Below are 12,047 nucleotides of genomic sequence, written 5' to 3'. Positions count from 1 at the left end.
CCTTAGGGGAAAAAGAAAAAAAAATTCCAATTTTACAAAAGCCTGTAACAGAGTAAGGCCACATTTCCCAAAGATCCATGGAAATATTCTGTAAATGAATAAAACTTTTCTTGGGTATATTTTGGACTGTTTTGGTATATTCTTGGATTATTTATATTTGGGTATATTCTGGACTTATTTAAACCCAATCACAAAACAAAGTGGAAGGAAAAAAAAATCTAGTACTTTGCATCAAATCAATTAAATTAATTGAGGAAATGTAAATTAATAAGAAAAAAATCAAGGTAAGATTTAAAATACATGTGAAGGAAATGTGATCAGAGGTCTCCTTGCACCCTTTAACTTTTATGGAGACTCAAAAAAGGAAGGACCACTTGATTTAAAAGTCTTTTGCTTTTGCAAAGATGCTTCACTAGGCAAATGCCTCATTTCCTCATGGGTCTCCCTGACCTTGAAGATAATAAAGGCATCCAAGGGCAGGAGAATGAAGTCAAAGTGAAACTTATCATCATACTTGGGTGGGAATGTGTTCTTACAGCCAGAATTTCATTCTCCTTCAAAAGATCCTACCCTACTTTCCTTTCCCAGGGAGAGAATGGTTCATACAAACAGCAATGAAAAGTGGACTAATCAAAACATATTTTGATTTTTCACAAACCTGTGATCCAGAAATAAAAATTTCCATTCCAGGCTATGTCTTGAAGTGAATTCCTCTAAAGGTTCTTCAACTATGCACATTTCCTGTAGCAGGAGGAGAAATGTTCATTACTGAACTGTGCCAGATGCTCAATCCTGCTTTGTCAGCTTCTGCTTCAGAAGGATAAGGAGCCGGTGATAGGAATAAAGAAAGTAGAAACTTGCTAAAACTCCAAGTTGGGTGGCAATGAAATACATCATCTGCACCTAATTTTAGTATGCCTTGACACTAAGTTTATTTCACAGGATGAGGAAAAATACTCAGGAGTCAAAATGTCATTCCACTCCTTTCACATATGCTATTTGTATAGTATAGTATAGTATAGTTTGGGGAAATGGTCTTTAGACTGGACCCTCCCATACTAACCTCATGCAATATTAATATTAATATGACAAAACAATACCATTACAGCCAAAGATTTGAGTTTTCCCCACCTAACACACTTAATTTTCAATTCTATTAATATTAGACTTGGTATCAGGCAAATGAGTTCCAGCCTCAGCCACTTATTAGCTATGTGATTTTGGGTAACTCACTTAAACCCCTGCCAACCTCAGTTTCTTCATCTGTAAAATGAGGATAATATGACAACATATAGTTCCCAGAGTTATTGGGAGTAGAATGTGAAATAATATTTATAAAAAGCTTTGCAAAACTTAAAACATTGCACAAATGCTTTTATTGGCCATTAATATTGGCATGGTTGGGGAGTATGAACCACAAGACTGATAAAAGTACATTTGTATATTTTGGCCTTCAGTCAAATATTGTATTAAAATGTGATTTCAACTATGGAATGGGTGAAGATGAAGGTGAATATTTGACTACCCTAAGTGATAAGTGAAAGGGAGACGTGAAAGCAAAAATTTGATATAAAATTGGATCATGGACTTATCTTTTTCCTAAGTATTTTTCCCTATCCATCATTCCTTCTTCTATCTTCCCTGTCTTCTCCTCCCACCCAAACTTATACCATCTTCCCTGGGAGAGTGGAAATCAAATGGAAGAAGCAAAATGAAATACATCTTTTTTAAATAGGAATTCATCAGGTTGGCAATCAGTAAACAAGTTTCCATTGAACACTAAATATATTCCAGGCAGTGTGCTAAATATTAGAGAATACAAAGAAAGGGAAACAAAACAAAATTAACAACAAGGGAAAAAAAAAAACAGTTGCCAGGGTGATAGGGCATATTTTTGTTTTCAGCAGTAGCAACAATAAGGTACACAACATCCTCCGAACTGGCTGGGGAGTTCCACAGTGATATCCTTACTCAGACATCTCTCTAAATTGTTTGGAATATCTAGAGTTTAACCAAAGTAATGAATAACAGGACAGTGCATAACCTTGATGTGGAAGGTTTGAGAATATGCAGTATTTCTGACTATCTCCCATGACTAATGTCTCACAAAGGGTACCTGCCTTTAGAAATTGAGGTGTAGCCAGACGAACAGTTGCGATGAAGCAGATTTGCTTTCCTAGTGGTGAACGGTAAGCCCTTGTCACTGTATTGTCAAAGCCGTTACAAGAGGGGCTAGGCACTGGGGAGAGAAAGAGAGAAAGCAGCCAAAGGTTTAGCATACCTTTCTTGACTGGAGATTTCTTGACCACATAAAGCATTGAAATGGTAGATATATGCATAAGATTACTGTAGTTAAAATTCTCAGCATCTTGTATTTGGGGGAGGTATCTCAGCTTATTTTTTTATATGAGAAATGACATTGAACTCCTTATCAAAACTCAAATGGCATTTATTGACAAATTAATTACTTACAAAATAATCATTTACAAATTTATTTTTAAATTAAGCACCTACCTTGTGATAAGTACTATTAGATGTCTGTCAGATATACAAATAGAAAAGTTATAGTGAATGCTGCCCTCAAAAAGCTTCTATTCTAAAATAGCAGGGCTAAACTATTCTGTCTTCTTTATATACATTTAGATAAACAATATATTATCTTCTTTTTATGGATTACCAGGGCCAGAAACTTTTACTACTCGATATCCAGGCTTATTTTGATGAATCTTATCTAGGTTGGCCCTTGAAAAATAGATGCAAACTATTGCACAATTAGTTTTTTCCAGCATGATAAAATCAACTAGAGTTTATAATGCAGTAGCAATAGCTCTAAGAATGCAGGGTCACCTCTATACTAAAATAAAACATTGGAATTGGGCTTAATTTTTTTTTGATGATGGATAGAATATATTTCTAATTTGCAAATTTTAAACATGGTTATGATGGCATTGTGGTATAGTGAATAGAGAACTGGTCTCATAAATAAGGAGGATATGGGTTCCAGAGTAGACTCTGATACATACTTTTCATGTGATGAGGTTAAGTCACTTCTAGTATTCTAGATAACTTTTTAAGATTCTAAATTGCCAAGGAGGTAGAGACCTGGATTAATAAAGGTTTTTTTTCTTCTGGACATTCCCTTTATCAATGAAAATACAGATATAGTTCCTAATTCCATCCTAAGCATATTTATTTTTGTCCCCTATTTCTATCCTTAAATCTAAGATCCTATGTAATATTAACAAAGATGTATTGTGTATTATGAAAGAGTGAGGCACATTTTTGAGATTGTCTCAAAGCCCCTCTTCTTATTTTAAGCTTTCCAGGAATTTTTATTTTATGCATTTGCTGCTGCCATTAGTTAATGTTTTCTAAATGGCTTCGTAATATGGGCTTCTGTTCACTAACATGAGTAAAGCCAATTTATTACAGATGCTTTCAGGATTCATTCAAACCAGCACCAATAAATGTTTCAAAACAAGAATAACAAAATGTGTGAGAGATAAAAAATAAGTGGCCTGTAGAGAATTCACATCTGCCATTAATCTGTTTAGACAGATCCCTTTGATAGAGTGAGCCAAAAAGCCTATGGGGGGTAGGGGGAAGGTTCACATTAGGAAATATACTGCAGATGTGAACATCTGCATTTTTTTGGTATAAATTTTTTTTTTTAATTCCCAGATGTGAAACATTCTCCTTCTAAAGAAACAGGATTAATCAAATAATGGCATAGTAACTAAAATCCTGTACCTCTGCTGCACCCCTCCACTTTTGGGGGTGCAAAGATTGAGTACTAGTCCAAAAATTTCAAGTAAAGGCTTCTTAAACTACCTGCCCTGCTTACACAGGAGTTGGGATGCTGGGTTTACCTGCTCAGTCAGCAAGGGCTTTCTTCTGTAATATGGTGTGTGTGTGTGTGTGTGTGTGTGTGTGTGTGTGTGTGTGTGTGTGTGTGTGAGGAAAGAAGGAAAGAAAATTTCCTCTTATTATAAATGCTACTTCATATGAGGATGTGAATTTGGGCACTGGAAATTAAGTAGATGGAGGCATGCTTTTATTCTAGCCTTGCTGTACCTCTCCCTATTCAATTCTTACTAGACCTTTCATCCAATGGGGGTTTTAAAATTCTAGGGCTTTTCAGGTGAAATTCCAAGCCCAGATATGGAAACTTCATGATTTATGCATAGCTAAATATCTGATAAAGTTATTTTATTAATGGAAATGACAAAACACAATTCCTTTAACTAAGATTCTGCCCTGACAATTTAAGCTTGATCACAGACATAGTAAATCAGCAATGAATCTTAACTGAAGCCAAAGGGAATTACTTCAAACATTTTGCAAATTGCCTTTGAAATGTTTTTACTCACAGTTGTAGTCTCCTTTTATATTCTACAGATAAACACAGGAATAATTTGCACACTGAGACTCAATCATATTTATCATTTAAAAAAACTTTTCTAGCACTCTTTATCCCTAAATTACTTTAGGAGCATTAATTAGAGATTTAATTAATTAATTGTCTAATTTGAAGTAAAGAAAAAAAAAATCTGGTTTCTTTGATTTGAGGGAAAAAAGATATCTGGCTTTCCCTGAGCCTTTGATAGAATTAGTCAACAAAGGGAAAAGGTGCTTGGTTTGATCAGATCTTTGACTACTGTAAAAGCTGGGTGAATAATTTAAGCAATTCACTGGATAATTCAGCAACTGCCTATTATTATTAGCTGGGTAGTTAATATATTTTTTCCTCCTCTAAATAAAATACATAGTCACTCCAATTCCTGCTTACTTTAAATGTGGGTCTTTTCAATGACAATTGTTTAGAACAACCAAAAAATTACTCCATGGTCATACTTGTAATATATGGCCCTCAGAAGACAAAGTCTGTGACCAGGGCTGTATTTGAGAACTATCTTAGATTGTCAATTTTTGGTACAGCCTTTGAGCACAAAAGTTTTGATACCTACTTGTATATCAGGTCTTAAACTTTTTCCACTTGCAACCTTTTTTCACCCAACAAATATTTAGATGACCCCAAGTACATAGGTATATAAAACTGATACACTGTTCCCTCAGATTTATTGATAATAAATCATTATGTTATAGCCTTCCTGCTTCCGTTCTCCATTCAGTTAAATGACTTATAGTTTAAGAAGCTCTGCTGTATATAAAGTCAGGCACTCTATTTCAACCTGATAATCAAACCTTCTGAATAATCTATAAAGCTCATTTTTTCCTGGTATGACTTCTATCACTGTTCCTGCACCTGAATACAATCCTCTTTCTTTGAGGCTGGGGGTTCCCTGAACACCTTAATAAAAGGAAGAAGGCTAACTAGTTCCATTACCAGAAACACAAAAAATCAAGAAGGATTTTTAAAGAACAGAAAAGACCAGATTCATCATTTGCATAAATCAAAACCTCCAATTGGAGACCCCTGAATTGGCAATGATAGAAGGTGGAGAGGTTAGGGAGTATAGAGATTAGATAGGAGAGGTTTTAGGTCACCTGGGGATTTATTGCAAATGGAATAAAAGGTGGAATCTAAAGGCAAAAATGGGAATAGGGGTATTTTAAAACTAATTAGCAGCCTGTGAAGAGAAATGGGGATTTTTCTGGCTTCCTTCCATTTTTATTGTATCTGGAATTAAGACTAAACAATTATGTATTCTGATCAGAGGTAGCCTGCAAATTGGCTACAACAGAGGTGTTACAAATTGGCTACAACAGCTGTAGAGTAACAGCTAATAGCCTATAAGGATAAAGACAAATAACTTTATCAGCACTTTCCAGAATAAACAAACAAACAAATAAACAAAACAAAACAAAATAAAGCAGGTGTACCTGTCAGGGAAAGACTTAGTTTGGGTAAAATGACTGTAAACAATAATATACTTTTTTTTTTTTTTTGCTAAAGGAAAAATAAAATCCCCAAATTCCCATTTGTAACAAATATTCAAACAGTTCAGGCCACTGTTATGAAATTTTTATGGAAAAAGTAATCTTCTGTGCATTCATGAGGAATCATCTCCCACTAATTAAATACAATTTTCTGACTTGTCCTTTATTCCTTCACAATATGCCTAGTTGAATGCATTATGAATAGCTAGGTTATTGGGCTTTTTGGAGGACATAAGCAAAACAACACTGTCCAATTCTGGTCAATGTGGCTGCTGACTGCCAAGGTAACTTTTGTTCTCTTTTTTCCCACACTTCTTTAGCATAGAGTAGATAAACAAGGGGATGGATGGGTGAGGGGTGAGAGACTGAAACTTGCCTACAGAACTTAAATAGCATCCATTTTGGCTAATGCTATTGTTCTTAATTATTTTTCATAAGGAATTTTAGGCACATTTTAAAAACCTGTTGACCTCTTACACTTTTTGGGATTTTGTTAACAATGTGGCTAAATAGGTCAGTTTAGTTGAAATACAGATTGTGAGGGTCATTAATGTCATTAAGGATGGCAAGAAAGAATGTAGGCAATTTGTGAAGGTTTTAAATGCCAAGCAGAGGAGTATGTAATTTATCCTAGAAACCAAAGGGATGCTACATATAGAATGGATCCATTATCTAGGGAGAAAAAGCAGGAAGATACTAGGATTAGCAATATAAATGTCCTAATTTTAATTTTCTCAGTTTTCACAGCATCTTTTTAAGTAAAGAACTTAGAATATTTTAGGAATGTATACAGCAAGATAGTAACTTTTAATTATAATTTATTCTGGATGATATTAATTTTTCAAATAACAAATCTTGCAGAATATGCAATTTTTAGATAAAAAAAAGAAATTTCTCCATGAAGTTAGAGGGCGCTCTTTGCTTCTCATTTCTAGGAACACTGTAATAAATGGGTTGGAAACTCCAATGAAGATGATTCCACTGGTTGCCAAATTTAAATCTTCAACCACAGAAAGATCGGGCACAATGACTAACTTGTTCTTTTACTTTAGACATCTCAATAAATACAACTCAGTTAAAGGAGAAAAAAAGAAAGAAAGATTATCCAAAACCAAAAAATGAAGCAACATCAGTCAGGTTATTTATTTCTATTATTAAATCCCATGAAATACAGAAAATCTGAGTGCTATATGAGTTGAAAGGCTTAAATTTTGCCAGATTTGAATTTCAACTCTGGATATGTGGTTAGAGACTGGTAGGTAAAGCGAGGGCAAGGAAAGTTTTATACTGTGGTGTGTGGTTTCTGGAAAGCTTGGAAGGGAATGTTTACTGAGAGTGACCTATTTGGAACCATACCAACAACTTTTGAAATACTGCTTTCTGGATCTCAGACAGACAAATATTTGATTCCAATTCTGAGGGAGAAGTATTAGAGAAATAATGAAGGAATGCCTTCTTTTTGGTATACAGTTGTTATTTGACAACTTTTGTCAACTTATTGGGGCATGTTAAATCAAAATTTGTCACTATTTTAAAAAATCCAATCATTTCCATCCAAATAAAGTGGAACTAGATTGACTGGAGGGGCAAGATAGGAAAAAGGGCTGTGGAATAGAATGAAAAACTTCACCCAATTATGATTAGAAGACATTTTGGGGAGTAAAAAAGAATAAGTTTCTTCAATAAATGCAGTATTGGGCAATGTAACTATGTGGTCCAGGCCAAGACAATTTTATTACAAATCTATTTCAGGAAAACAGAACAAAAAAAGCACTTGTATAGGGAAGTGGTTAATGTTCACCTCTATAATACAAATATCATGAAGAATAAAGTTTTGGTTTTTTTGTTTTGTTTTGTTTTGTTTTGTTTTTTAATGAAGATGCAGGGAGATGTGATTATAAACCCAGCTCAGATTTTTCAAGGAAACTTTACATTGACTGACTTGGCTTAAAATTTTATAAAAATGGAAAATCTTTAGTTAAAGATTAATATCTATGTCCATTTCAAGATAAACAACAAAACTACTACTCATATTATTAAAAATCTTGGTTAAAAAAATAGAAATTTTTCTGTGGCAGATGATGAAGTGCTTTTCCTAAGGAGTGACCAATATGTGCAAATATTGGGGTAAGAGAAAGCTCTGTTTTGCTAAAGTGTTTGAGCAATGGCTGCTATGTTGATATAGCTAGAAGTAAAACAGAACTGGGTGGGTGGGAGGAAGAGTTGCACAATTACCTGCTGAATTTGGAACTGTCCAAATAGATAAATCAATCTGGGTAACTCAAGCAAAGGTGCTTCCCCCTCCTGACTCCTGGCCTCAATTCATATTAAGTGGACTCTTCTAGGTATCTAGTATTCTACCGGATATTCTGAATACTAATCAGAGAAATCTCTAGATTGTCAGGAAAGCCCTTGCAAGCTGGGAGAGAATTGTCTTCATAGTGATTTCTGAGTCATACAAAAGCCTTCCTTATCCCAAATTTCTCTCATTGATGTTGATAAAGTGTTGGAAGTTACTTTTAGTTAAGATCTTTTTTAAGCTTAAAATGTTATCTAGGAGAAGTAACATAGTAGTCACAATCACCCATTAGTATTTTAGCTCATACTGATTTAAAATATTTTTTTTCCAGATCATCTGAAAGGGTCCTAAAGGGATTACAGCAGAGTAATAGATTTAGATCTGTAAGTGCCCTTGGAGTTCATCTAATCCAAATTTCTTATTTCACAAATAAAGAAATTGAGATTTAGAAAAGTAATGTGATTTGCCCAATGTTGCACTGGTAAAAAGTAGCAGAAGCAAAACTAGAACCAAGATATTTTGTTTATAAATTCAGAGCTCTTTCCATTGGATCACATTACTCCCAGATAGCTGATATATATTGGGGAAATGGGTATGAAAAGAACATGGGGTACTTCCAAGGAAAGGAAGCTTAGGCAGGGCACTAAGGGCACTAAACATAAAAGATACTAGGTTCCTAAAAAGAGGACACTCAGGTGGAAGGAAGGAAAGAAGAAGACCTAAAAAAAAAAGACTACAGGAATATTATTAGGGCTTCTTGACCTTTTCTACATCATGAATCCATTTGTCAGACAGTGAAATCCATAGAAGACTTCTCGGGCTCATGTATTTAAATGCATAAAATAAAACATTTTGTATTAGCAAGGAAATAAATTGTACTGAAATATAATTATCAATTTTTAAAAAGTTCATGGACTCCAGGATGAGAATCCTTGGTACTGTTCTTTCTCCAATATATATATTTCAGTATCACCCTGGGATAGTACCCACTATTCTCTGTCACTAGAGAATGAAGAATATGCTTTTCCTAGTCCAAAGAAAGCAATCCTGTTTTTGGTTTGTAAAATAGGTTCTACAAACTTAATTCTTTCATTTTTAAGCTTCCCACTTCTAATGTTCACAACAGTAACAGTCTTCCCACACCTATTCCCAAAAAAAAAAAAAAAAAATCACACATAATTCAGCACATTTTTCAGGCAAACACAGTCCCAACTTGAGAAAAGAGTAAATGAAATGCAGCCAATGAAATAAGTTTCAGTTAACCAAAATTAAGACTATGTATTTCCCTGAAAAACATCTAAAACATGATAAATGGCAGCAAACTCCAAAGTGAAATTCAGCATCATCTTAATGAGATTTTGGAAATGTAATTTCACAAAAGATTCAATCTTTGCAGTTTATCAGCCAATTAGATAGAACACAGATTTTCTTTAATCATGCAGATACATACATACATACATACATACACACACACATATAGATACACACACACATACACACATATATATCTCAGGCCTTTCTAATTCATGGTTGCATCTAGAGCATACCATCCTGTTTCAAGTTCTATAATATGATTATAATAAAAAAACAGAGTGGTATAATAAAGAGAAAGCAAGGCCAAAGGGCAAGAAAACCTGGGTTCACTTGCTGCCTCAGACAATGCTAGCGCAATGACTCCCAAGTAACTCCTTTAATTTCTAACTACCCCCAGGCAACCCCCTAAGCCATTGAGTTGTAGGTCCTCAGAAGCTACTTGAAGGAAATTTTCTCAATGGGAGTTCTCTATTTAGATGAAAGCATGGGTCTGGACATCCCATCCCTTAAATGTCACCATTATTCATTATTTAAATGCCTTAAGAAAAAAAAAAACTTTAAAAAATTGTTTGTACATTAATCCAGATATAAGGGAAATATGAAAGGGTCACTAAAAAATGTGTGTATGTGTTATAATGTAAATCAGTACTATGTGATTTCACAGGATTTCCTTTGCTGTCACCTGGGGCTTCCTCAGAGGCACAGGAAATCAGAAACTCTACAGAAGGAGTTTTACAGATAAAGGGTTTAAATAATAACTATTTGATTCCTTTCATGGTTCAGTAAAATATTCATTGAGTGTACAATGACCAAGATTCTTAGTCTCTTCTAACTAAGGATGGTCAGTCTCTAAGATCTCCCTACTATGTTTAATTTAAGAAGTAGCAAAGAGATGGTGATTTCTTATCATTCTGACAAATACTAGGAGGAAGGAGAGGCAGGGTGGAGTTTCCCTTCAAATATTCTGAACTATTCATGGTTGTCTCAACTAATTGCTTTATTTATCAATAGGAGAATTGGGCCAGGAATTGAGCTAAAGCCTGGGGTCTACCTATTTGAACTTTGTTAATTTTATCCTTTGTTCCCATTTTCATCCCTCATACTAACTTATTGCTTTTTACTTCAACATTGGTTTGGTACAACTCCTACTCAGAGAATTATTTAGTACCACACTAACGTTGACTTAATTACATGCTAGCCTAATATAGCAATCCTTTCCTTTTTTGCTTCTAGAAAATGTTGGTTAGTCTGGCTAAAAGAAAAGAGTGACTGAGGTACTATCCTGACAAAATCCTTTTGGTGACTTCCTAACAATCTTTAGAATATATTAGAAACTTCTTAGTTTGGAGTTCAAAGCCCTTAACAATCTGATTTCAGTTTGCCTTTCTAGACTTATTTAAGCTGAATTCATCTCACACATTCCATGTTTCAGTTGAATTGACTTATTTGCTATTCTTTAAATTTTTTATTCTACCTCTTATGTTCAAAACAACCCCACAAAAAAGGGTCAGGAAAAGGAGAACACAAATTGAAATGACTAAACAATAATAAAACTGTTATGCTCATGTTTTTGCATATCTTCCTGCAAACCTGAAATGCATCATTCCTCATCTCTACCTTTCAGAATATCTAACTGTCTTCAAAACTTGGCTCAGGTGATGTTTTATTAATTTTCCCTAGTTGATGGTACTGTCTTCTCTGTTCAAACAATCATGTAAAAAGTTAAGTATATTTTTATTAGAAAATAAATGGTAGTGGGGGGAAAGGGCCATTTTAAGTCAAATTACATAAAACCTGGATGTACATTTCATGGGAAACAGTGGAGGGGAGTTAAATTGGACTTCAACTTGAAAGAGAAACTAAAAGAGAAATTAAAATTATTGTATATTTAATAAAATTTATTTTTAAGTGAAACTATGTGGTGCTAATTCTTAGACTGAACGAAAATTGAATCAAGTCTTAGTTTTATTGGCATATTTTTATCAAGAAAATTGAATGATAGGATATAATATCCTTTACTTTAAATTTGCTTTTCACAACACCAATCAAAGAAAGTTAGTGTTGTGAAAATATTCAGGCTTTTATAAATTTTTTCAAGGTCTTTTCTAAATTCTTTGATATTCAAATCATCCTCTTAGAAGTTCTTATCAACGATTAGTGAGAGACTGATCAACAAAGATGTTAGTTAACCCAAGGAGAAGAAATATGTTAGTGTTAAGACAAGGTGTGTTTCAATGGAAATTATTTTTCCAAGAGCTCTATTTGTTGGTGAACATTTTCATGTTGTCACAACTGGTAGGGATTTGCATGGTGCAAATGCATAGTGCATTTGATAGTTTTCATTTTGAAGTCAGAAAATTCAAGGCTTCAGATCCTGCCTCTGGCATATATGGCAAGCTTTAATCACTGGAGAAGCACAGTAGAATTTCCCTTAATTTAGTAAGAATCCAATCCCAGGGTTGGTTCAAATCTTGCTTCTGACATATATTGGCTGGCTGATCTTAGATAAATCACCACTTTTAACTGTCTCAAT

The 12,047-nt window shown here is 34.1% G+C and overlaps 1 protein-coding gene across 3 annotated transcripts in view; it reads right to left on the bottom strand.

Annotated features, from left to right (window-relative positions):
* NPAS2 (neuronal PAS domain protein 2) overlaps positions 1–12,047 on the bottom strand; it is a 238,254-nt gene that overhangs the window by 35,039 nt on the left and 191,168 nt on the right. For all 3 annotated transcript variants that reach the window (XM_074300419.1, XM_074300416.1, XM_074300418.1), the window contains exons 8-9: positions 2,121–2,239; positions 659–741 (exon numbers count right to left, since the gene is read on the bottom strand). In XM_074300419.1, coding sequence (XP_074156520.1) covers positions 659–741; positions 2,121–2,239 — 202 coding nt within the window. The remainder of the gene's footprint in view (positions 1–658; positions 742–2,120; positions 2,240–12,047) is intronic.

This window comes from Sminthopsis crassicaudata, chromosome 3 (assembly GCF_048593235.1).
Source record: "Sminthopsis crassicaudata isolate SCR6 chromosome 3, ASM4859323v1, whole genome shotgun sequence".
NCBI classification, from domain to species: Eukaryota; Metazoa; Chordata; class Mammalia; order Dasyuromorphia; family Dasyuridae; genus Sminthopsis; species Sminthopsis crassicaudata.
The sequence above is the reverse complement of the archived record's forward strand: the minus strand, read 5'-3'. Positions and strand labels throughout refer to the sequence as shown.